Source organism: Anabrus simplex, chromosome 1 (assembly GCF_040414725.1).
Source record: "Anabrus simplex isolate iqAnaSimp1 chromosome 1, ASM4041472v1, whole genome shotgun sequence".
Classification (NCBI taxonomy): domain Eukaryota; kingdom Metazoa; phylum Arthropoda; class Insecta; order Orthoptera; family Tettigoniidae; genus Anabrus; species Anabrus simplex.
The window spans coordinates 852,520,375-852,547,941 of record NC_090265.1 but is presented as its reverse complement, the minus strand read 5'-3'; the positions used below and the strand labels follow the sequence as shown (position 1 = coordinate 852,547,941).

The window sequence follows — 27,567 nt, the reverse complement described above, 5'->3', positions numbered from 1 at the left end:
TGTGAGGCTGACTGACATCTACCGGCATTATTGGAGCTAGAAGAGGCAATGAAGGGGAAGTGTCTGGCACCTACTGGTAAATTATTTGAACTGGATAGGAAGTGATTTACTTTAAAATTGAACATGTAGTTAGTGATGGGATAATCGAATACTTTTAATAATCGAATAACCTCTATCCGATTAATTAAATAATCGAATGAGTTTCAAATATAATTAAGTTCTAGGCCTATTGCATAGAATATTAGGATGCGTCATGAATCAATTTTTCAGTTTAAGTGTGTCGGATGGATAATCGATTGAAATAAGCTAATAGATGAACTCGTATGCAAAATAGAAATGCGCCTTTTTTCAAACGTATCTCCAAATGTTGAAACTAAATGAGTGAATTCACTGTCTTAATAACATCACTTTTCATTCGATTATGACCGTATCGAATAACCTCTATCCGATTAATTAAATAATCGAATGAGTTTCAAATATAATTAAGTTGTAGGCCTATTGCATAGAATATTAGGATGCGTCATGAATCAATTTTTCAGTTTAAGTGTGTCGGATGGATAATCGATTGAAATAAGCTAATAGATGAACACGTATGCAAAATAGAAATGCGCCTTTTTTCAAACGTATCTCCAAATGTTGAAACTAAATGAGTGAATTCACTGTCTTAATAACATCACTTTTCATTCGATTATGACCGTGCTTGATAGCTGCAGTCGCTTAACCCTGACAGTAACACGTCTACAAGGTATAAATATCGCTTTGGTTACACCACACATCTCGAAGACGTGCCACTCAAAGTCTATTATTTAAAGTTACCAGACGGAAAGAACTCTGAATAGAGGTGGTGGAGGGGATAACTCCCGCCTCCTTATGAGGACTAGATGGCATTCATTCGCACGACACGTCAGAAAATCGTATGGTGTAATTGTCAGGGTTAAGTGCGGCCAGTATCCGATATTCGGGAGAGTAGGTTCGAACCCCACTGTCGCCAGCCCCGAAGATGGTTTTCCGTGGTTTCCCATTTTCACACCAGGCAAATGCCGTGGCTGTACCGTAATTAAGGCCACGGCCGCTTCCTTCCCACTCCTAGCCGTTTCCTGTCCCATCGTCGCCATGAGACCTATCTGTGTCGGTGTGACGTAAAGCAAATAGCAGTAGCATTCGATTATGTCGAAAGCATTCACTATTCATTTGCCTTGTTCATTCGAATGCAGTTCCAAATGAAAAGTCGAAAAAATAATCAAATGGATTTTCGGATTGATAATCAAAAATAATTAAAAATAATGGTATGGAAAAATCATTCACTATTCGATTGCCGCATTCATTCGAATGTAGTTTTGAATGAATAATCGAAAAAACAATCGGATGGAAAATATTCGCCATTCGATTTCCTCATTCATTCGAATGAATTTTGTATTCGATTATCTCATCACTACTTGTAGTGACAAGTCATTGTTATGATAGAAACTGTTGAAACAACGGTTTGTTTTTTGAAATAATGGGTGCAGTTGACCTCATCGATCAACTTAGAGAAAGGTACGAGGTTGGTAGACGATAACTAAAGTGGTGGCATAGAATTTTGTTTCATCTTATTGACTTAGTAATAGTCAATGCTTACATACTGTGGAAGACAAACAGACGGGAGAACACTTATCAAGACCAACCAACTTTTCGCCTGAGTCCTGCAAGACAACTCATTGCTAGGTTTCGTCACGTAAACAGAAAGGACGTTCTCTAAGTTTCCTAGGTATTAAGAAACAAGGGGCTAAGGATATGCGACTGCTATCGTTTATGCTCCACTAAAGTGCATGGCAAGAGAACAAGATATGTTTGCACTACCTGTGATATTCCACTCAGTGTGGATCCATCTTTTAGGAAGTTTAATAGAAATTAAGAGAGACATCCCCTAGCAAAGTTTTACCTTATATTTTTTTTTTTGTAACAGAATGTATTTGACCCTTAAACAAACTAACTGTGAAATATTTGAATTTTATAAAATGTTCAGTTTATTTTGAATAAAATGAGCTATTACTTGGATGTGGTTCAACATGGGTCATGGGAAGAATACTTCCCACCATATTCTTTGGTTCCGAAAATAAGCATGCAAATATTACTCTTTGCTTACTTTTCCCATTCCTAGTACAGAAACTTTAAAAAAAAAAGTCTGCACTGCACCAAGAATTGGCCCATGAAAGGCTTAAGTCCGGATGCCCTTCCTTACTCCATGAGTTTTGAATGGAACATCTCAACCCAGGATTCGAACCTCAGCATTCTGGGAGGGAAGCCAGTGGCCAGTCAGACCGCTCTGATCGTGACGTCACAAAAGTCGCCCACATTCAGCATAGAATTGTACGACCCGCTCTCACTGCCATTTATTGAACCTTAACGATATAATTGAACGCGCCTGCAGTTGTGGTTTTATTTAGGCTTGTGTAGTACACGAGTTTTATGCGGGGAGGGGAACTGTCGGGGCAGTTTATGTGCATTCCTGTACGTAAAATTTAGCTGACGTCTGTCATTTGTAAGGGAACACGGTTTCGTGTAAAAGATTAAAACGCATAATACGTATAAAATAGTTGTAATGTTACTAGACAAATACATGATAGCAATTCACAACAGTAGTCTCGAACCTTTCTTAGAAATTAGGCTTCAGCTTAAAACTTATCTAACAATTCTTAATGTTTCAGTTTATCATTTTTTCTTTGCCGATTTATGGGTATCCTTTCTTGAGAATTTATTCTTAGCCACGATTTTGTCTGCGATAACTTTTCTATAGTTATTCAATCATATATTACAAAAGATGTATATACATTTGTCAACAAAATCTTTAAAGCTACTTCTACAATCCCTGCATGTTTCAAACATGACGTTTTCATTTTCCAAAACATTGTTGACAAGCAAAATCAGAATATTTCTCTTAGAATTCCCATGTAAAAACAGCGATTCATATTTATCACTTATAAGTACACTAAATAAATTAAATTGCGTGATCAAAATGTTAACAATAAAATCTGATGGATATTTCAAAGCTCCCCTGTCGATTATATTGAAATAATAATTGTCGTCTCGCTTTAACACATCTGACGTTACATTATCATTATTTAACAATAGAACATCTTGACAAGTTATACATGTACAGTTTTTCATAATTATTTTACAGATATATCCACCAACATAAACTAGACCTAACAAAATGTTTTCCCACACAATAACATCATTGAACTCAACTACGACATTTTCAAAATGTGAAATGTCTTTAGGTGTGAAGCTTTTACAATCTGAACTCTTGCATTCCACATACTTAAATGAAATATCACGAATAGGGATGGCTGCGTGTTTAGCAGAGTATGCATTTATTACCGTTAGGGCTTTTAATTTTCGTTCTGACTCAAGGATTTGCTTCACTTCACTGAAATATGCAAGCACCACTCATTTCCTGTACGTATACTTCTCAAATCTTGCTTCTAATTCGTCAGTTTGAAATTTCTCTTGAATCAAGAAATTTATTAACTCCAAAATCGTTTTTATACTGTGAACTAAGGCTGTTTGAGTTTAATTGGTAAGTTTTCCATGACGACTGTCTGTTTTGTGTGTGATCCCCCCTTGAACAGACAGATTATCCCACCTAATTAACCATGTTAGAAACTTGCTTAGAAATAAAACGTCGTGAATTGAAAATAATGCGTTACAATGACGGTCGTTAAATCTGTCGCCTTTGAAAGCATGTTTAACATTAACAATCTTCCAGCACTGAATAATTATATCTAAAAATACAGCTGGATTTTTAAAATCATTTCTATTTTTTATTTTATCAAAGTGTTTCAAAGCGACATGTTTCTCATCGAACAGCTTAGAACAAAGGTTTACATTTTGTCGCTCTAAAGAAGTTAGGTACAACACTTTTTGGTTCAGGGCAGGAGCAAGCTTAACTACATTATTTTCTTCTCTGTACATCTGCTTAAGGTGACCAACACTAGCAAAACTTTTTGTCTGACTTACATGGTAACAAACCAACAACATCTTTATTGTTTAAAGAATGGATTACAACATAAAAGTTTGTACAGTTGTAGCTAATGTAGTGTTATTTTCTCCACTTTTACTGCTAAAAGTAACTGCCTGTATCTTTCCTCCTTTATTCAGGTTTTATATAGACTTCGTACAACAAGAAGTTACAAAACCTTTAATGTTTACTTCACAATTTTAGTTTCTTTTTCAAATAATTCCAATGTGAATCATCAATACCCAAACTTCCTGTGTCTAGTTTTGCAGTAAAAGACTAAATACACAGGGTGAGGGATTATAAGGAGCGTTGACTGTCTTATCTTCTTTTACGCCCCAGGAAATCCGAAAAACATTGAAGCAAGCCATGTTATTAGTATACAGGAGTAAAACACTTCGTTTGCAAATGGTAAATTTAACTGTTCCTTGCAAAATTCTAATTTATCAGTAATGATACAGTCATGAACTTCACTTTCAATTATATCGATTATTTTGTTCACAGTTTTTATTTTGTCGTGGACAATAACTTTTGAGGACTAAACAGGAAGTTACAAATACTTTTCAAATTTGACCATTTTAGTATTTTGCCCCCCATCATTTAATGCACGTATATCAGGGTTATCATTCCTGAAAATATCGTGTTTTATGGCTTTAAAATCGAGAGTCTCGTTTAATGTTAAAGAAGTACCAATTTTCGGAATGTTTTCCTCAATCATATAAATTTTGAAAATACAGAGATTTTGGCTGTCACAATTGACAAAAACTTTTTCAAAATCTAATTTGCATTAATACTGAAATTACCCTTAACGTCATCGAAGTCCTTGATCCTGTGATCTTCTTCCTCGGCTTTCTTTCATCTTCCCGTTTTTCAATTTCTTCTTGTCTTTGAATAGGAGTTTTCGTTGGTGTTGGAAGATTTTTAGATAGATAGGCAGGCACATTTTCAAACTTAGTCGGAATAGCATCGTTTGAGAGTTTTAAATGGTTACGTTTCACAGTTAAAATAGATCCACCAGGTCTTTTAACAGAATCCTCCCTAATTACTAAACGTTCATCGAAGTGTTTTGTGCACACAACTGAACTTACTGAAGGGACAGATTCGGTTCGATGGATGGCTAAGATCCATTTTAGTTTCCGAACCAAGTCAGTAGGAAATTTAAACACTGAAATGTAGGTTGTTTTGAACTATAGTTGCTGCTACAACCAGGTACACAACACGACGTGGGCATAATTCATAATGTTCACACACGTTTAAATCTGTCAACACCATTGATGGCGAGGTTTGAATTAGCCCACAAGTCACTGGCGAGAAGTGAAGCGGCCGGCCACTTGCTTGACGTATCGCCCGAAGTGGAGGGGTAGCTTTATGGCCTGTCTGTCTAGTTGGTCTTGATTCGAGGCGGTTCTACTACTCGTTGACGCACTGACTGGCTACTGTCTCGTAACTCCCTCGCTTTCGCTCGCGATGGACTCAAAACTGATTCGATCTCGCCGACTTCATTCTTTATAGAGGTCAGCGGAAGATTCTCGCAGTTTCCGCTTCCAGATCATTCTGGGCGCCTGCTCTGTTGTTAGTCAGCTTTTTCTATAGTAGGGCTCACGAGAGTTGAAGTCTGACAGGTGAGCGGCGAAAGCTGTAACTACGAAGTACGCTGCGTTGTCATAGTTACCTCCGTTTGCGGCCTACCGCCGTTTCAGACAGGCTGAGTGTTTGATAAAACATGTAGGCCTAGTCCTAATGCAATTCATTTACCCTTGACCGGTTCCTAAGCTCGTGTTAATAATTCCAGCATTTAAGAAAGAACACGACATTGTCGATATATATAAGGCCAACGGCCGTAGCCGTGTTGAAACACCGGATCCCGTGAGATCTCCGAAGTTAAGCAACATTGGGCGTGGTCAGGAGTTGGATGGGTTGCCACGCGCTGTTGGTGGGGGGTAAGGGAATGGAGGAGCGGAAAGGAACTGGACACCCTACCGCAAGTAAACTCCGGCTCAGGAATACCTCTGTGGAGGTTCGGACCTGCCTTCGGGTAGAACAACCCCTTATATATATATATAAAAGATTTCATAATCACTAACAAAAACATCAGTTTCTGACAATGACCTCAACCAATGCACATGTTAATTACAGTATAGAACAACACTACCCACATTGATAGTTTTTTATTATTTAACGCCGATTGTTAACGGTACCTGTACAATTCAGGAATAAACTACGGTATAATAAACACAACAGGAAGACGATACTTCATCTAGAAAAGAAATCAGTCAGAATATGAATGACAATAATGGAAAAATGGAATTGCTCAGAAAATAGCAATAAAATGTACAGACATGTAATGTACACAAAGCACTGAACCGAAATATTTGTTTTATAAAAGTACTCACTGCTCTTCCGACAGCAATCAGTCATCTAGAAGGGGCTCTATCCCATCCATATCCTCTCCTGGACTATCCTGCTCGTTGTCACTGTCACTTTCACATTCAGTTTCATTTTCACTAAAGCTTGAAGAACTGCCTAAATTAAATCGTCCACTCCACTGTCAATACGTCCTTCCCGTTTCTGCGCCTTTTCTATTTCCCCCTCTACATGTCCTACGCCATCCTCCCAGTTTTCCCGGGTTATCTGACCAATGCCCTCAATGACAAGTCTTGCGACCTCTGCCATGGTGAATGTTTTGTTGTTGCTGGCAACATAATCTTTTACTTGAGCCCATATGAGTTCTATGGGATTGAAGTGGCAGAGGTAACGTGGTAGCCTAATTACTTCGTGGCCATGTTTCCTAGCAACCTGGGCTTAACGTTATCAATGACACTCAAAATAAGTCTCTTCGTCATAGTGCGGTCTACTTCAATGCCGTGCCTAACGAGCCACTCGATCATTTCATCCTTTCTGCACGACATTGTAGGTGCCTTGTCTGTCTGAACAGAGTGATATGGGGCATTGTCCATTATAATGACACGGTTGGACTTTATGTTTGGCAGTAACTGTTGTTCGAACCACTTTAAAAACCTATCGTGGTCCATCTCTTCATGGTAATTTCCAGTTCTTTTTGATTTAAATAGTAGGAGAGCGTTAGTTACAAAACCGTCACACGTCCCGGCATGCACATTTATAAATCTTCCTCCCTTCCCGGTAGCACCAGCCATAGTCCCTTGCAACTTGCCTTCAGTCCATCCCTTTGACTTCGTGTGCCCAGCATTCACCCAAGTTTCGTCAAAACATACGATATCCCTAAAAAATTTGCCCCGAATTTTCTTTAAAAATTCACATCTTTTGGAAACAATGTCACCTCTTTCGAGTAAAAGGATCCTTCCATTAACTCGCCTGTACTCGAAACCAATTTTGTGTAATAATCTCTGCAGGGACGTTCTTTCTCCACGAAATAACTTACTCCGTTTCAGAGAGGACAGTAATTTCTTAACAGTGGGATGCTCCCGCCTAATATAATAATCATACACATGGCGACGAATAGCATCCTCCTGGAATGAATCAATGCTCGTAATATTCGCTCACCTAGGCCTATTTTTACCTGAAGTTGTTAATTTCTCTTCTGGGGAAGTGAATTTCTCCTTTGAGACCCTCCAAACAGTACTTATGCTTATTCCCATGGCTCTGGCAGTGCGTTCCTGAACTTTGTTGAAAGGTATTAGAGGAGATCCTGTTTCCTTAATTCTGTCTGCTTCCCTTTTAAAGAAATCCCGCACTGACACAATCATTTATCTTCCCTGGCTTCGAAGAGTCACACCTCGGCCAGTTGTATTTTTTGGCGTTTCTTTTGACTTGGAAGTCATTGTTAAACACTCAAACGAACCGATCAAATAAAACTACACGGATTCTTAACGAATGATGGAGTACTTCATACTAACACCATAGTCACACTACAAGACCGCTAATATCTATAGTCGAACAAAACTAGGAAAACTGAACAACTAGCCACTGATAAAGAAATAAACTAACACCTAACATAATATTCTGAAAACAAACACATTAAGCAGCAACAACTAGCACAGTTAAAACAGTACCATTCGGAATAACATCACAAAAGCGACTGAGAGCAAGCCAACCCACGTGGTGATAGCGTCCTAAAATGTTGCAACTCTGTTATCGTTGCCATAGCAACAGACTATTTTCGAGCAGCGTTAGTCAACTTTTTCTCGCCGGTGGCGCTAAACGTCAGACTTCAACTCTCGTGGGCCCTACTGTAAGGAGCTTCCTTAAAGCGATCCTCAACCATTATTGTCTCATTGACTCAATCGGTCATTCGCTTTTTTGGTATAGTTGTCCTCATTCTCGTAAACTACACTGGCCATCCACGATTTTTGGACCCGGTATCTTGCAGAGGATCTTTCTCACAACTTTCTCGACGTCTCTTAGTCTCGACATTCATGTCATTCGGAGGCATTCATTAGCATACAGACCCTCTCTTTCAACCACTGTGTTGTAGTTTTAGCTCGGCTTGAGATGGATTTTCTCTTTCAGAAAGCATGTGTCGAAGCAGCGGCTACCTTTTCTCGCCTGGTGTAGTTGGCTTCTCTCTCACTAGATTTCAGCTGTACGATTTCCCCAAAGTAGCTGCCTACTCTTTGTATCTCACCAAGCTCTCTCTTGAAGTGATGAGGGGCTGTTTTTATGTTGATCATATATTTGTTTTCGAAGGAAATTTGGATTCCTGCTTTGGTATTTTTATCTGCTCTGTAGCTGTAATAATAATAATTTCCGAAGAGGTGAGAAGAGAAGCGAAATAATTAAGAGGTTTTGAGAAGAGAAGAGAAGAGAAGAGAAGAGAAGAGAAGAGAAGAGAAGAGAAGAGAAGAGAAGAGAAGAGAAGAGAAGAGAAGAAAGGCCGAGAAGCCTTAAGTTCTAGTGGCCCATAATTGGCCACATTCGGAAACAAAAATATATTTATTATTCCTAACTTTCCTTTCTTTTAAATTTTGAATTGACATCTTGTGATGTTAATGGTGTGGTGTGTATAAAATGTAATTCCGTCTTGTTTTCGTATTTATAACAACTCTGGAAAAATGTGACTCTTGTCATCATGGTTGACGAGAAATGTTTTGAAATGGGATTCTCTACTTACGATCCAGACTTGACGTTACGTACAATTATGATGATAGCCTCGTATTATCACAGAGTATGTTCACTAATCCCATACGCACTCCTGCTGTAATCACGACGACCGTGTCTATAATTCAACATTTTATTTTGAAAATGGAACAAGCTTTACATTAAACTCGGAAGATATATATATTTTTTGCAGTAAAGTAAAAAGCCGAAGTCTCTAACGAGCCTTAATGCCTACCATTTTGCGAATTATGTGCACTGATACTTATAATGTATAACGACAGGCGAGGATTTAGTCTGTGCCATTTGGTTTAAAATTATGATTTGAAAACGTATCTTCGCGAGATTTGTTAAAAGCGTTCATACAATCCGGTCGTTAATTGCCTGGAGAACTCCACTTCGGGCAGAGGATTGGAATGACTAATTTGGTCTGTATGTTTATCTAATGTCGTCAAACATCATTGTATTTCCTTCGGAGCCGTTTGTTTAGTTAATGAGATTCTGGTGCCCCAGGTCATGTCAACTGATAGGATTGTTATGCGCAATTACACCGAATAATTACTCTGTTAAGTTTAACTCCCCCACCCACTCCACCCCACAGCCTACCACACCCCCTTTCACCAGTTTTACTCTCTCACTCATGATAGCGAACTCATCTGTCATAGTGCAGGAGCATCTTTCACAAGTTGATTATTATCACTTCACTTGGAGAGCAGACGAGATCCTAATGTGTGGACCTCGGATTTTACGCAAGAACCATTTTTGTTCCTTAAGAGATAACTGAGAATAAAGTTGTATTTTCAAGTTTCGTATATTTATACGGTTAGAAATGGCGGTGCTATAAATGCCTAAATTGATGTTAGAACCTATATTTGTCTGTGTAGCTACATTTTTTTATCCGTAAATTGATTAAAAATACCTTTAATCTATTCCGAGGAAAGATATTTGCTGATTCATTTTCAGTATCTTGAGCAGTATATTCTTGAAATATTTTACAAACAAACTCTTAAACCACACTCCCCAGAAGTCCTTAAGAACGTCCCGCAGAAAACACGTCCGTGGTCTGTGAGTCACGAGGTGGGAGACAGTGTCCATTGACCTGCTGGAAACAAAACTTTTCATTTCGTGAAAATATTTCATTGTTTTCGTTTGTTCAGTGTATGTATTATGCCGAAAGTATCAGCTTCCAAGTCGTGTTTAATTATTGGTGAGAGGATTTCCCCATTTCACATCGGATGGTAAAATTATATTATGTGACATCTGCAGCAAAGAGGTGAGTGAAATTTGTTTTAAGTTATATTTCCCCCTAACGAGTTATTATCAATTTAGAAAAATAAAAATGGCATTTTAATTGACACAGGTCTCTTAAAGTACGTAAAATTCAAGCTGCCTAAAATATATTTTAGAACCTCTTTTTTGTTCATATTTGAGAGCGTATTTTAGGCACCTAAAATAACATTTTTAGCACCTAAAAATCTGACGTCTACTTATGAGTATTCAGCAGTTTTCGTCCTAAATGTCTGTTTTGTTCTTTAGACAGAATTATCCAAGCTTTTAGTCCTGTCGGACTAGTCAAGGGTTAGATTTTGTCGTAAATTTACGGGAAATAAGTGGACATTCCTGTATGTATATATACCATAACTATTCCTTTGTACAGTGCTGACATCTGTGATTTATTTGTTTCGTTTTAGGAGTGTTATCTCTGGAAATACAATATCGTCTATAGAATAATAGTTACTTTCTCCTGCAACATGCTGGCTACTAGACGCGCCATGCATACCGTTAACCGTATGACATACAGGGTGGGCTAAATAAAACCGGCGCGGAAAATATTTTCAAGAATGACTCGGAATAGACCCTTTTTAATGAACAGGAGAACTGCCCATCACTGAAAATGCTGGAAACCGTGATTTCGATGCACCAATCGATTGCTGTCACATGTCTGCGCATGCGCATCTCCCGAGTACGTCGCTGTGTCATTACATGTGAGTGACAGATGCAGGCGTGTTTAGTGACCAGTTGAATGCAACACGAAATATTGCTCACGATAAAACAGCGCGTGTTTATTGTCGAGTATTATGTGAAGCACGATTCGTGGAAAGCTTCTGCGGAACTGTTTGAGCAAGAGATTAAGAATGGTCGTGTTTTGGCAAAACCTCCCGCCAAGGTCTGTAATGCAAAACTTAGTGGCAAATGGCATGAAACGGGTTCTGTAGCGAATATAATCCATAACTGTCCGAAAAGATTTCGAACACCAGAACACATTGCTCGAGTGAAGGAAAGCCTGGAACGAAGTCCGACGAAATCTCAACACCGTTTATCTGTGCAAGTGGGGATTAAGAGATCGTGGTGTCTAAACATTATCAAAATGGACCTGCATCTATGTTCTTCTCCTTCTTTGAGTAATTCAGTCTAATGACTGGTGTGCTCCTCCGATGAGTCTTCTCCAACTGGGCGAATCATGTGCAGTACGTTATGCGTCTGCATAGCTCCTGCATCCTGAGTTCACAAGAAATGTCTTTCTTGGTCTTCCACGAGGTCGTTTCCCTTGTATTTTTATCATCATCATTAGTCGTTGTGCTCATTACTGAGCGTCGTGACCTCATAACTCTATCATTTCCTTGTTGCAACCTTGACAAGATGTCTCCATCCCGAGCGGTTTTCACATTTCGTTAATATGACCTGAAGTGGTAGCCCAGTGATCTTCTTCGCCTGATCTATCCATCTGCTTGCTGTTCTTCCTCGTGGTCTACTGCCTTCAATTTTGCCTTGTAAAATTACCTTTTCCAAGTTCTCTCCATCTCGTCTTAAAATGTGGCCAAGGAACTGGAGGTAACGTTCACTCACACGGGAAGATAGGCGTTTCTTGATGCAGAGTTCGTCCAAAATGGAAACATTAGTTCTTTTATCTGTCCAGGATACACGTAGCATTCTCCGCCAACACCACATCTCAAAGGCATCAATGCGCTTTTTGTCTTTAGCATTCACGGTCCAGGTCTCACAGCCGTACAAAAAGACGGAGAACACTAGTGATTCTACCAAGCGCATCTTCGTGGCTTTTGATATTGCCCGGTTCTGCCAGATCTTAGTAAGTGTAACCATTGCAGCACGATCTAAGATAATACGTCTTTTTACCTCTTTATCACAGCTTCCCGTGTCGTTGATGACAGACCCCAAGTATACAAATTCCTTAACTATATCCAGGTCTTTTAGGTATCCCGTAAGTTGGATTTCACCTTGCCGATCAACTACCATTAGTTTGGTCTTTTTTATGTTTATCTCTAGACCATACTGAAGACTAGTGTTCTTCACCCTTATAAGCAAGTCATGAAGTTCCTCTTCACTACCAGCGATGAGGGAAGTGTCATCTGCAAAGCGCAGGTTATTAATTTTTCTGCCACCAATCGAAATTCCACCATTCCAGCCATTGAGAGCTCTTTTGATGACACACTCTGCATAGATGTTGTAGAGTTGAGGTGATAATATACAACCTTGTATTTTACCTTCCAAAATTTCTATCAAAACATTGCTTTGTCGAAGCCTGTGTCCCATCCAAGAAAGTCGACTCTTCCTAATCTGACTCAACAACTGTCTCTTTTCTAGGTCATGTTCAATGCCTCAGTGTTGGTCTGTTCCTCCACTCGACTTATCCGTTGCAGCCGACGCCAACACCGTATCTCAAAGGCTTCTAGCCTCTTAATATCACTATATCCTTACAAATTTACTGTTGTGCATGCGTTGAAGCGTTCAGACGAACCTTTTTCGTGTTGAGTTCTGCCGGTAGTTTCTAAGTGAAATGGAGTCAGGACTTTTGAATCCTCTGTTTTTAATTTCTTCAGATGTGGCCATTTCCAGCATCTTCTCTGATGTTCATTAACAAGAGTCAGTCCCGCGTCAGCCCTATTGTAAATATTTTCTCGGCCAGTTTTATTTTGCTCATCCGGCAGATATCTGTGTGGGTTTTTTACTACATAGTTTCTTGATTTTAAATTGGTCCTTCAGGGGATACGAGTGGAAATATAATGGGACTCAAGAGGGTTACAGCGGCGCTAACCACGATCGCAACGTTTTGACATTGTTAGACAAAGTAATACTTTGGGAACTATAGAAATGATTTGCATCAGAATGTTTACCTCGTATAATGGGTTTATGGAGCAATTGGCAGCTGAATTTATAACGTTAAAACTTAATAATTTCTGTATTTAATACATGTTTCTTCCTTCGGGGTTAATTTTTTTACACTGGCCTACAAAATGAGTGTGTTGAAAATGTTTTGAAATGTTTTAATGTTAAATGTGACCGCCATTTTCTTCCATTACGTAAGTTTGAAAATATGGGAAATACGTACTGAGATAGAAGCATACGCCTGCGGAAAGAAAAAGAAGAGGTATATGTAAATACGAGAGTCGAGTCATAAGTCATGGAAACTATTTTTTTCTCGCGAACAGGAGACACCACGGAAAATCTAAGATATGCATTTGGAAATATAGGACATGTACTAATGCTTTGCGCCTGAAGACAAATTCTGACTTCAGGAGATTCTCGTAGGAAAGTGACATAACACAGGCCATTGGTAAACATTGTTTTATTATTGTATAGACAGCAAATACACAAGACTACGTACAAAGGACAGGTCTCCACTGGTTACAGACCTTCGAAATAATCACCCAAGGTTTCCACTGTACGTTGCCAGCGGTGGGGCAGGCGCTGAATACCATTCGCTGCATGTGTATCGCTAACATGTGACATCTCTCTCTGAAATGCTGTTACGATGTCCTCTTTGTTAGCAAACCGTTGTCCATGTAATGGCTTCTTGATTTTGGGAATTAGATCATAGTCACATGGGCTCAGATCAGGCGAATAAGGCGGGTGTGGAAGAACCTCCCATCTCCACCGTTGTAAGTGACGCTGAACGATGGCTGCTGTGTGAGCTGTCGCGTTATCGCATAGGATTATGCCGTTGTCCAAAAGATCTGGACGTTTGGTTCGCACTGCACGGCGCAATTGGTACAACAAACAGTAATTGTAATAAACTGCATTGACAGTGTGCCCCTCACGCACTGGATGACACACAAGATCATCGTATGCCAATAATACCATAACCACCTCGCCACTGTTCTATAGGGCATGACATGCACACCTAATGCTTCCCGCAGTTCTGCATGGCATTGGCGTGCATTTCTACCGCGGAGAACTGCTATTTTAATATACGATCGTTGCTCCTGCTCGTTGACTTCTATTTTGTGACGCTCTCACTCACACACTGAAGTTGGGGGCATGCTTAGACCCACACTTTTGTTTACATACACCATCTAGTGGCATCATACGCAAGTGCATACCGTACGTTTCCAAATGCATATCTTAGATTTTCCGTGTTGTCTCCTGATCGCTAGGAAAAAAAATGGTTGCCATGACTTATGACTCGATCTACGTATATCTGCTACAAGGAAAAACATAGAATCATTTATATGTTTTAGGGCTTAGAAGATGAGAGAGCGAGAACATTAGTTGGTTATTCCCCTCTTTTTTTAGTAGCGTCTTACAGCGTGTAGAGGAACAGATAATGCATCTTTCGACTACACCCACAGGGGAGGTAAATAGTTCCGAAATCGAAAGAAAAATGAGCGTATCCACAAAAGAATGATAAGGCTCATGAACTGTGAGAAAATGAAAAACATTTTAAACTTCGTAAATATGTTATTATTATTATTATTATTATTATTATTATTATTATTATTATTATTATTATTATTATTATTATTATTATTATTATTGATCCGCGGTATCTGTGGGACAGCAGAGGTGAAAGAAGGTGCTGGGATGAATGGGTCTAACTACCAAATAAAAGTTAATTTTAAAACTTTAACAACGGTTATATTTTCTGAGTTCCAACAATTAATAACAACAAAAATCTAACAATTTTTGATTAGGTGAAGAAACAAGACTAGGAAGGATCCAAGATTTTAGAATTTAAACACCCTTGGGCTACAAGCCCCTAGTTTTTACAAGTTTGAGCTCCTAGCTCCGCATTACCAAATACAAATTTGTTCAAAGGGCAGAAATCCCCTAAAACATGGAGCACCAGCTTCGTCATTTACAATATCAAGCCTCCTGGAGGCACTTTTACAACACATAAAAGAACTGACCTGCTCTCAGATTTTCAAGCCTATTAAAGGCCATACCAGACTTTATAATTAATTGCCATCAATGCACAACTTACAAACATGACACGGGGGTACCTTGTACCCAATCTATTGGGCCTTAGCAGAAAAAGAACAGGTTAAGAAACTGGCCCGAAAAACCAAAAGGAATGGAGGCGAGTATTTGCGCTCCTACACATGCATTCTTTAAACCTAAAAGGCACTAGGCCGATGACACAGGGGCTATTCCCAACCTATGGAGGTGACCCGTATAGGAAGGAAATTTAAACATTACGGAAGAGAAAATTTCAGTTACCGAAACGCAGTCACCTCAAACCAAAATGAAGGGGAGCTCGAGAGGGTAAATCACTCTCTATCCCCGAATTACAGTTACAAATTTAATTAAGTTTTTACATAAGCCGGCAGAAAATTACATATTTAGGAAATTAGGTTACATTGTAAAGGTTTCGGAACTTTCCCGCGGGTTAAAGTGCTGAGCTAGCAAGAAATAAAGGTGTTAAACGTCCATTATCTTACTGAAGACCTGCTGCCTGATGAAAGAGGCGCTTCCCGGCTCCTGCTTTACGTCCACACACTTAGTTAGATGTTGATCGAGTGGCCGAGAGACGAGAAAATCCGCAGTTTATAAGCCCTCGTGGAAGGTTCGAGACCTCTCATGAATGATCAAGACACACCCCCCAGGTTTTATTGGCTACATTAAACAATTACACACAAAATCGAAGAAGAAATACGGGATTGGCTGAAAATTAATTACAGAAATTATTTATTGGCTAACTTCAAAACTGGCGGAAGGAAAAGCTAAATATTGCCAACCCACAAAAGAATGAACAAAATTTAGTAAAGAAACAAAACTTATGAGTACAAAATTTCTTCAGAAAAGGTCCTTCACTTCACACCAAGGTGCATGATCATAGTTTTTCAGCAGTGACATCTATGAGAGAATGTCCAAACTTCTTGATAAATAGTAAACAAAAACAAGTCGAAATTCACACAGTGACATCTTCAGAGGAAAGGTGAAGTAGGTCCAGTTTCAAGTTCACTGTTTCTCCTGTAGAGGAGTACTTTAAGGCGGAAGATTTAAATGTGCGGCATAGAGGTGTACCACCCGGTACAATTATTATTATTATTGATACGGAGATTCCATGGCTCACAGAGGAATAGGAAGCACCTGGGTTGAATGGCTGGACGTTGGAATACTTAGAGCAACATTTATTTTAACAAATTTATACATTGTATTTCTTTTCTTAAAATAGAGAGAGAGAGAAATTTAATAGAATGGCAAAGAACAGTTGAAAATATTACCAAGGAGCTCGTCAGCTCTAACAATGCCTTGGATTTAGAAGACCTAAATCAGGTACGGTACAAAATAACATAGGATTAGCTACCAGTCATTCAATTACTAAAGAGCATAATCGCTCCTGACATGTACAATATTATGAAAGAGCATCGTTGCTCCGAGCAGGTACAACTAATAAGAGTCTCAGCTCCAAGGTACAAGAGGTTAGCCTCAAACTGGCAATCAGTTGCTTTTGCACTCTGATTTACACTAATCAATCCATATTGTGACCCCACTCCGAAGTGTTCTTACACGGTTGTCCCATGGTAGGCTTATCTATTACAAGGTTCCTCAATCAGTTTAAGTACTGTTCCTAAAGGGAACCAAAACGCAGACACAGTTACCCTAAGAATTATATAGAATAAACAGGAGCATAATTACACATAACAGGCCATTACCAAAAGGCAAAGGGGCGTAACAGTAGCACTCCTTGAAGAAATTTCTGAAAAGACGAGAACTTAGACTAAGTGGACTTAAGGCCCAGTGACTCAGATGTTAATCCCATACAAAAAGGGTGACTAAAGGTGGAAAACGTAAAAGCCGAGACAAGATTTCCAAAATTTAGAGATTGAAAACTTTAGTCATCCAACTCAAAAGTCGAAGGGGAGGAAACTCAGGGTTACCACTCGTGCTCCCTTACATTATTTTTTTCCTAGTAGGGAAAAGGAATAGAGTCCGAAAACTGCGCAGAAGGTCCTACATTTCAATCCCAAAAAGAAAATATTACATGTTATATATATTAAGAAAACGGCTTAAACCTTCGCCTCGAATTACCCGCAGGCACGATCACATGTTCAGGTAAACTATGCAATTACCTTGTAGCGCTGGATCTTCTTCAAGCTGGCCGCACCCTGCCTTCCTACCCCTCTCTAGCCCCCGTCAAGTCGTACTGTCAAGTACGGGAGCAGTTCAGACCAGGCGGCTTTTATTTTTACGGGGGCCCACGTAGCCCGCTGCCCCGCCGTGACCATCGACTCAATCTACATGGCCTCCGGCATGCTATTAATTTCTGAGAAGAAAGAGATAGCAGGGAAGAGTGGGAAGCGATACAAGGAGTATCTGCCGGTTTCCGAGTTAGACTCGCTACTACGGCAAGAGTTTGTATTGGTTAGGTAGTGTTAAGGTGTGGTGTTGAAGGGTCAAGGGAAAACCACATAGGCAGAAAGAGAAATAGCCTACATGTAAAACCTGACATCTTGTGATAGCACATGCAAGGATGTGAGCTGGAGAAGTCCAGAGGTTGTGTTAGTTAGGAATATGTGTCATGCAATCGTAACCATTTCCTTGCCGTTGTCTGTTATTATGGGGATCAGTTCTTCTTGTCACTGCCGGGTCGGCTCGGGTCCACTGGCGTCTGGGCTCTGGGCCACAGGTTCGTCCCTTTGCCTAGCAGCCGGTGGTCTCAGGTGCCAAGTCTCCGTTTGGAGAGGGGGATTAAGAACCAAGCCTTACTTGGTGCAAGGGGCTGTCTTCTTCTTCCGCCTGGCGATGTCCCTCTATGCGGTGTTGTTGGAACACACTTGTCACTGCAGATCTGCAACAATGCTAAGGTTATTAGTAACAGTAAATATATATACAGGTGCTCGTTGGAGTGCCGGCTTGTTTGCCTGCTCTCATGTCCAGTGTACTACGTAAATAATAGTGAGGTAACACAAACACATAAGTATATTAGTACTGCTGTCTTCGTTATAGGGCGCGGGCTGGCGTTCCGCTCCCGTGTCTCTTTCGGGGGGCGGAGGTGGATTGGTTCGTTCTTGGCCTTCTGGCTGCGTTGCCGTCGTCTTCTCGTGTTGTTGCTTATCAGTCTTTCCTCGCCTGGTCCCTGGGATAAAGACAGCTGTAATCAAAGGAGCATATTTACATAGGTACATTTTGTCTGCAGTGTGTAGGTTTATGTGATGTATAGGTGTCAGCTTGGGGAGGGGCTCGGCTATCGGCCCCCCGTCTCCTCAACCCTGTGGCTGAACAGAATGTGTTTCGGTGTGGGGTACTTGGTGTAAAGATCGACGTCGTAGCGTCCGATCCCGCTTACTAGCGGGTTTATCTTATTACCACATGACTTTGTGTACATTCTTAGTGTTTGTTAACGTATGTGGCACCTTATCGAGCTGACTTTCGCAATATCGCGTAGTTGGCCTATTGGTATCGAAAAGGAGTCTGGCCGCTGCTCGAATGCATTTATTTTGTATTCGTTCTAGCTTATCCAGGTTCGTCCTTGCAGTGAACCCCCACGCTGGGGCTGCGTACATGATTATTGGCCTAATTAAGGCCTTATACATGTTTATGGCTACGTTTGTGTTTATACTGGACTATTTGTTCAGTATAGGGTATAGCTGGCTGAGTCTAATGTGAGATTTCCTTTGGATATCTTTGACATAGTGTAGCATGGTGAGCTTTCGGTCTAGGACTACTCCTAGGTATTTGGCTTTGTCGTGCCATGGTATATCTTGATTGAAAAGCTTTAGCGGTTTTATGTTGACTGGTCTGCGTGTGCGTCTGTTCTTCCTAGTGAACAGCACGGCTTGGCACTTGTCAACATTGACCTTGATGCGCCATTTCGTTAGCCATGGCTCGAGAGTTCGTAGCGCTACTTGTAGCCTCTTCCGAGTGCACGCTAGTTGTGGGTGTTGGACTGTGATAGCGTAGAGGTGTGTAGAGGCAAGTTCCATAGTGGGCATGTCGTTTGTATATAGAACGAAGAGGATTGGGCCAATAAGGCACCCTTGGGCTCCGCCCGCTCTAATCCTTCGCGTGCTTGACAGCGTGTTGTGTACGTCAACTTGCAACTCTCGGCCCTCCAGATAGGATTTGATTAGCCTTATATAGCCTGGGTGGAATTCGAGGTCTATTAGTTTCGCTAGTAGGCCTTCGTACCAGACTTTGTCAAATGCTTTCTGTATATCAAGGAAAACCGAACCTGTGTCCCTTCGTTTATTGAAACCTATGGTTGCTTGTTCAATGAATCGCGTGAGTAGTTGCGGGGCAGAATGCCCGTTCCTGAAGCCAAATTGCTCGTTGCGAATTATTCCTCTTTCCTTGATATGCCCTGTTAACATTTTCAGTAGTATTTTCTCGAATACGTAACTGAGGGCGTCCAGGAGGCTGATAGGCCTGTAATTGTTAGGGTCTGACTTGTCTTTCCCTGGTTTTTCAAATACGAGTATCCTAGCCCTTTTCCATTGTTCAGGGTAGTATTGTAGTCTGAACATTGCATTGAAGATGCTGGTTAGTTACGTTAGGGCTTTGTGTGTTAATTTCTTAATTATAATATTCTGTATTTCATCTGGGCCAGGCGCCTTCTTGGGGTTAAGATGACCTATAATCCACTTAAGTTCGTATATATTTGTCCTCTTAAGCTCCGGCTTAGGTGCGTTTTCAAGGAACTCAGCTACCCTTGCCTCGGTTTGCCTGGTGAAGGCGGGGTCAGATGGTATTTCGTTCGGAGTGAATGCCGCTTCTATCGAGTCCGCTATGATTTCGCCATTCCTTTGTTTACAGCCTCTCTCTATAGGTTTAATGTGTCAAACATCAACAACTTCATTAAACATGCATTTTCGTCCACCGAAATGGCGTCGTTCTTCTATCCATATGACGTACACCGGTTGCCTGCTTACGGTCTTGGTTCTTCGTCGACGCTAAATTCCTTAGGCTAGTTCCGGTTTGAACCCCATCCCAAAAATATATATCCTTGTTAAATTGGTTCGTGTCTAGATTTTTGGTAGAAATCCATTCCTGAAACTAAATTACTTTTTAAATACTTGTAATGGCCTTTTTCGCTTTCCGTGAAGACTGCTTCTGGTACATCTCCCCTTGTAAGTAGCTCGTGGCTATCACCTCACACAATTCACAAGTGGCGCTCGTAGTGGCCAGACCTGGTAACTTGGCACCAAATTCAAATTTCAATCCAAGTTCGTGTACAGAAATGGGTAAATAAATTACGTCCAGAAATAAAGTGTTAATTTTATATTAACTTCAATTTTGGATACATAAAGAAGAATTGTTTGGCAGTGTATTATTTAAAGAATGAAATGAGACATATACTGTAGTCAGGATATGAAATGCACCATTTGGAAAGACTTAATCTTTAATTTATGTATTACTTCTCTTTCTTAGCGATTTTATTTCCCCTAATTAAAAGGAAGATTGTATTATCAGATAGGGCAGGTTTCAATAAACATATTGGCACTTTCGTAGCACACTGATTCAGCGAATTAGCATTTATGAAAAGGCGTAAAAATGTTATCGACAGTTATATTCTGAGGAATATTTACCTAAAATATGAGCAAGAATTTTATTACACTCTACATTTGCCATATTCGTGGCTGTACATTCGGGGGTTTCTAAAGTCACCGACTTGGAAATTATCTGAATAGATCTTATGGTTACTTTTCGAGCGAAATGCCCCTTCTTTCTTGTACACTTCATCCAAGTCACTTCTATGACATTTCGATACACACTGATCCCACGTACGACAATAACGCTAAATTAGTTTATAATAACACGTTCACACCAGATAAGTGCTGGGGCTGTATCTTTATCAAGGTTACGGCCACTTCCTTCCCACCCTTAAGCCTTTCCTATCTCATCATCGCCATAAGACCTCTCTGTGCTTGTGGGATTTGAAAGATAATTTTAAAAAAGCACGATTCAAAATATTCACATTTTGTATGGCTGCCATTTTAAATATTTTTAAAGGTTATTTTGTAAGTGAGCGATACCCTCAAACTTTCAGAGGTTGTTCAGGGAAGTTAGACGAGCATTTTGATGTAAGGAAACCAACGTCACTGGTGATTCATTACTAAGTAATAGCATCTCCTTGATTTTTTAGCTCGCTGCCTTTGCGATTGTTTACACGGAATTTGTTTTGTTTTCGGACTAATTACATTCGCGTATGTTTCTTTGGTTCTGTTTCTTTTGAGTACTTACGATACTCGTTGTTGAGTGCAATGTTTACATTGCAGTTCGCAAAATCACCTCGGAGTTTGAATTCGACCATGAAACCAGGGCAGTTCGTCAAACGATACTGCGCCGAATAAATATATGCAAAGGTAGTTACGTTCAAAAAAAAAAAAAAAAATCTGTGTTAACAAGCACAAAGACATTCAAATTTAAGAAAGTAAATACTGTATATGTATTTACACAGTAATAAGCCACCAGCGATCTTGAGTTCCTGTTGTCAAACTGCTTGGCCAACATCCCTGAACAACATCTGAAAGTTTGTTGATAGAGTTCACTTTCATCCTGTATAAATCAATAAATAAACGTATGGGGTTAGGGGTCTCTGTTTGTCATATCACATTTTATGCCAGTGGTTGGTAAGGGAAATAAATGATGTTGTGCCGTGTATCTTACCTAATGGCTAAAGATTTAGGTCCTCCTCTGCTTTCGACCCACTCTCTGTCCCTCTCAAGATAAGAGTCAACTGTGCTATTCAGCTGCTGGTCTGTTTGTTCATGTTATTGAGTCATTAAAATCAATGCACTATTAAGTGTGCATTGCGTTGCACTAGTGGCCATCCCATTATTGATGTTTATCTTCTAGTAGTTACAGTAGGTTACTTGGTGATCGTGCCTTCATTGGCGGTGAATTTGCGTTGTAGTTCGTAAGGATAAATTTAATTTTGCATGTGAAAAGCACCAACTTTCTTTGTTGATGTACTTTTGATTGTGAATTATTTTAATCCCTAGCTAAAACAGAAACATATTTTCTTTGTTTTAGCGACGAAAGTTGACGAGATCGTCAAAAGCGACATCTGGTTCCACTTCAAGGAGGGCTTCAGCAACGCTGTGCGTCGCTCTGTCAAGATCCACGACCTTCTGTAAAATACCGAGCCTCTAGAACTTACGGAGGGACGAGGACGATAGCGACTTTGTGATGGTTATCACCTCATACTTGTCGACAGAGATTCTTGTGACGAAGAAGAATAATGCTCATGTTCAAAACATCAGTCTGCTAACATGGTTATTTTATGCACGTTTTATACCGATTTTTGCATTGTGATTTATGCTTTCACCACCAGTTTGCTATATCGCAAACGAGACGAAACTCTCAGGAAGTCTTGACTTTTAATATTAGACATTCTCTGTATTTTTTATAACAGCCGTAGTTTCTCCGGAGAAAACGGACTAAATTATAAATTATAATATCTTCGACACTGCATGGACCCAAAAGACAGTCATGTCAACTTATATATTATTATTATTATTATTATTATTATTATTATTATTATTATTATTATTATTATTATTATTATTATTATTATTATTATTATTATTATGTGCCGTGTCTGGTCTCTTAGACATTTTCGATCACTGCAGCATACTCATTTCGTTCTTGTGCCACGTGAATATTGTGGATTTTTGTCCTTTCGTGGAACTCATTTAGCCAAGATTTCCTTCTACGTACAACTCCACGACCACCCTCCATTTCCTCCTGAAGTTCTAACAGATGGTACAATACTTGTTTCCTCGTACAATGTGACTAAAATATTCAAATTTCCGACATTTTATTCTTTGTAATAACTCTCGCCCAGCTTCGGAATGCTTCAGTATTTGACATTTCTTGGGTCCAGGAGTTACGATGCTTTCATCCATAGACCCACATTTGGAAAGCTTCAAGCCCATTTTAGTCCATGTCTCCATGCCGTATAAGACTACTGGCCATCGACGACTCCCAACCATACTCTGGAGTATCTTGACTCTGAGGCCATCATTGCAGAACAGTGATCCCTTCTTTTCTTTTGTTCAGCTGTTTCAATCCGACAGCGAATTTCACGTTCAGGATCTAAGTTGTCTGAGATTATACATCCCAGGTACTTATAGGTAGTCTTTTTTTTTCAGTAGGTTTACTAGTTATATGTAGTGATACACCTCGGTGTGGCTGACGGCTGAAGACAGTGAACTTTGTTTTTTTCTGTATTGATGTTAAGTTCCCAATTAATACAGGCGAGGTTGTTTAGCAAGATTTGAAGATTATCGGCAGCGTCGCTTGCAAATACCGTGTCTTATGCCTATCTGAACGCGTTGATTTTTCATCCAACATATTTATTATTTACTGAAATTTTATACTAAGTTTTACATAGTCTTAGATCTGATTAAATTATTTAGATAGTATTGTTTTTAAACTTCACGTGAACAACTTAATATGAGCCGAAACTCTGGTGGAAAAGCTCACTAACCTCTAATCAGTTGTTCGTAGTTGCCGCACTTGTCGAGGCACTCGTCTCACTGTGGAACAATGTAAATAATGTTTCTGTGGAAGAAATCTCTGTGTTGCTGCTGAAGCTGTTGTTGAACTGTGCCCGCTGCGAATATGTGAAAAGCACACGGAACTTGTCGTTGCCATAGAAGAGATGTGTGAACACTTCCAACTTGATTAGCTGCAAATGAGTCTTGGCGGTATGCAGCTAACTGGCATATTCGTGGAACAGAATGGCGGCTTCCGAGAACAGTGGCGGGTGATTTGCCTGTATCACCCTTCATAACTCCCTGAGGTTTATGTTAATCACAGTTACTCCTTTTTCCAGGAATTCCAATGGAAGTGGCCCTCAATGTACTCGATGTAAATCACTCAGTGTGAGCCGAACCTCTGGTGGAATAACACTCTAACCTCGAATCGGTTACTCATAGTTGCCCCACTTGTCAAGAATCACATCATTCTGTGAAACAAGGTGCATTTATTGTTGAACTACGGCTCCATGAATATGTGAATATCATTCGGGGACTTGACAGGACTATAGAAGAGAAGTGTGAATAGTTCCCATCTGATTGTTGCAAAGAGTCATGGATAGGTTTGGCGTTGGGAGATCGGGTTATGTCATGAAGCAAATTGACGCCTTCGAATGCAAATAACTTAATATGACCCGAAGCCCTGATGCAAGAACATGTCAACCTGGAATTGATTACTCCTGGACGCCGTATTTATGGCACTTATTGCGCTGTGAGACAAGGCTAATAGTACGTGTGTGGTAGAAATATCTGCGTTGCTGCTGAGGCAGTTGTTGAACTGTGAAAAGCATACGGGACTTGTGAGGACTGTAGGAAAGATGTATGAACACTCTCCACCTGATGTGTCACAATGAGTCACTGATCCCATTGTGAAACGGTGTAGAGATGCCTCTGCGGAAGAAATATCTATGTTGCTGCTGAAACTGTTGTTGAATTGTGCCCCCCCCCCCAGAAATGGGTAGAAACCACGCGGAGACAAATCAGGACTACGGGAGAGATGTGCAAGCATTTTTCACCAGAATTACTGCAAGTTCTTACCAACAGCATTGACAGTGTTCGATTGAGCATTGTAATGGAGCAAAATGACACTTTCTGACAGCAAACTAGGATAATTTCCACTCGCTTGTATATCTGGAATTCTTTGTACCATCTGCTTACACAACTTTCTCTTGCGTCTTTTCCGGTAGTGAACCTCGGCTTGTGGTTGTCCTTCCGTTCCAAAAATAGCTAGTCGTTCTTGACGTTTGAGGGTGTTAAAAAAAGGGACAATTGGGATGTCGTTGGCCTATAACATTTGAAAGGCCGTCGAAATATACAAACATTCTTATCACAGTATTCAGTCCACCTCTTTAGGTCTTTTCAATCGTGATATTACCAGCTTTTCAGTGCAATCCACCAGGGAACTCAGAGAATGGAACTTAATTTTTGGTTAAAAATCCCAAATGTAGACATTTATACAAGTAGATGTACATACTTCCCCTACATAGAAAGCTTGTAGTGGTGTCTCAACGGCGCACTAGCCGCCAGTGGCTTGGAAAAGTGTGGCAATCCAACTGACGAGCCCACTGCTACACTGGGGCGAAACGCTAGTAATTTCACGATTGAAAAAGTCTAGAGAGTGTGTATAATGTATGCAATCGATGAAAATGTAATCCTTCTGGGAACTTAATTTTTAATATTATTATATTTCCCAATAGTAACCCATTTCTATCTGAGTGTCCCACCCAACTAGAACTTATCGCATAGGCTACATGGTCATCGGGATGGGCAAATAGGCTGATTTCCCAGATATTGCCAGTGAACTTGCCCCACGTTGGGCGGTATTTAAGTCAAAGGTGCTAGCATAACCATCTGCAACCTCAGATCAATTCACATGCGCAGCTACAATGTCCCTTGCTTTCTGGGGTTGTCCTGGATGGTCATTGACACATTTACACATATGTCCGGCTCTTATAACAATTACCGTTCACCATCTTCATTTGCTTGAATTACCCACCTTCCTCTGCCAAGGAATGATCATCAACAGAATTAACTTGCCTTCTAACAAATCTGTTCTTTATATAAATATATTTTTTAACATTTAGCTGTCATTTTACCTCGTATTTCTGGTGAAAGACAAAGATTGGTGTAAGCAGTTCCCACAATGTACAGAGCAGTTTGCATTGCATAATGAACTGGAAGGTGAACAATTTTTAATGTTGCTATTTTAATTTTTTAAAGAAATTCTTATGAGTTGGATATAATCCTTCCCTAAAATTTTAGAATTGTTGACTGTATTTATATTGTAAACATGTATATTTTGTATGTCTTTTATTATTAAAAGTGTAATAAATTATAGTTGGCCATGTATTCATTCTATGGCCCTCCAACTGAATGAATAAAAGTAATAATAATCATGTGGCCACAGCTACCCTGTGCGGGCATTTTAATTCGGCGCCATGTAGGCTGCTTACATGTCAATTTCTACGTTCCGTTTTTCTCTACTTGACAACAGAGTAAACCGGAACTTTGTTGGGCGATCTATCGTTGAATTTTAATTAATTTTGTCACTATATACCAACATGAGTATGGGATGGATATTTTCCTCTCTTTTAAAACTCCGACCACCTCGGTCGGGTTTGAATGCGCAATCTTAGTATCCGTAGGCCGACACTGTCACTAATCGACATTAAAACCAATGTTTGGAGTTTTCAGTGTTTAACTTTGTTATCGAGAAGGAATATTTCTTAGCACTGTAGGTTTATTACACGATGTGCGTGTTCTTGCTTTAACTTCTAAACACGTTTGTTGGTTTTGAAAAATGCGGTATACTGGGTGTATCTTTATAATACTGACCACCGAGCTCGATAGCTTCAGTCGCTTAAGTGCGGCCAGTATCCAGTATTCGGGAGATAGTAGGTTCGAACCCCACTGTCGGCAGCCCTGAAAATGGTTTTCCGTGGTTTCCTATTTCAACACCAGGCAAATGCTGGGGCTGTACCTTAATTAAAGCCACGGCCGCTTCCTTTCCACTTCTAACCCTTCCCTGTTCCATCGTCGCCATAAGACCTATCTGTGTAGGTGCGGCGTAAAGCAACTAGCAATATATATATATATGTATACTGACCAAAAGTCGGGGATGTTTTTCGTGGGACATTAAGAACAATGGCGCGACCGGATTGGCAGAGAAAACTTTTCTTTTCGAGAAAATGAGGTTACTTTGTTTCATCCCGCCGAACTCGCCGTATTTGCTCTCTCAGAGCGCAAGTCGCTGCTGAACTTAAGAGGAGGGAGGGGAAGTCTGGTGTATGATAGACTGAGACAGAAATAATGCTCGGTGCGAATGCACAAATTTCCCGTTCTTTCAGCGCAGTCACTTCCCAGCCCCAGTAGGCAGTACACAGCTTTTTATTGTTGTCTACATTAGCTACTAGGTTTGCGGTAAAAATTGATGAGAATGTCTCCATTTCGGAACACGACGAAGAAATGGCTGATATGCTCGTAGACTATGGCGCAGCAAATAGAAAGCCGCTCTGATTTATGGCGTTCAGCACCCTAATCGCTGCCTACCTCATCATTCAACCTTCGTGACCGTTGGCAGGCGACTGCGTGAAGGAGGGCGGAAGAAACCCCTTATGTGACAGTAGTGCGCTCATTTCAGAATCGGTTTGGTGCCATTTTTGGGTCGGCATTGTTGGTGACTATTTACTGGGGTCGTATGTCCTCGGTCCTCACCTGAAGGCTGAGGAATGCTACCATTTCTCCGTTGAATCACAGCCTGGATTATTGGAAGAT

General features: G+C 40.2%; 1 protein-coding gene across 1 annotated transcript in view; it reads left to right on the top strand.

Moving 5' to 3' along the window:
* Nucleotides 1-22,422, top strand: part of cutlet (chromosome transmission fidelity protein 18 homolog) — a 424,016-nt gene extending 401,594 nt beyond the window's left edge. Inside the window, exon 21 of the mRNA XM_067136426.2 lies at nucleotides 22,286-22,422. Within this exon, the coding sequence (XP_066992527.2) occupies nucleotides 22,286-22,389 (104 nt within the window). The 3' untranslated portion in view covers nucleotides 22,390-22,422. The remainder of the gene's footprint in view (nucleotides 1-22,285) is intronic.
* The last annotated feature ends 5,145 nt before the right edge of the window (nucleotides 22,423-27,567 follow it).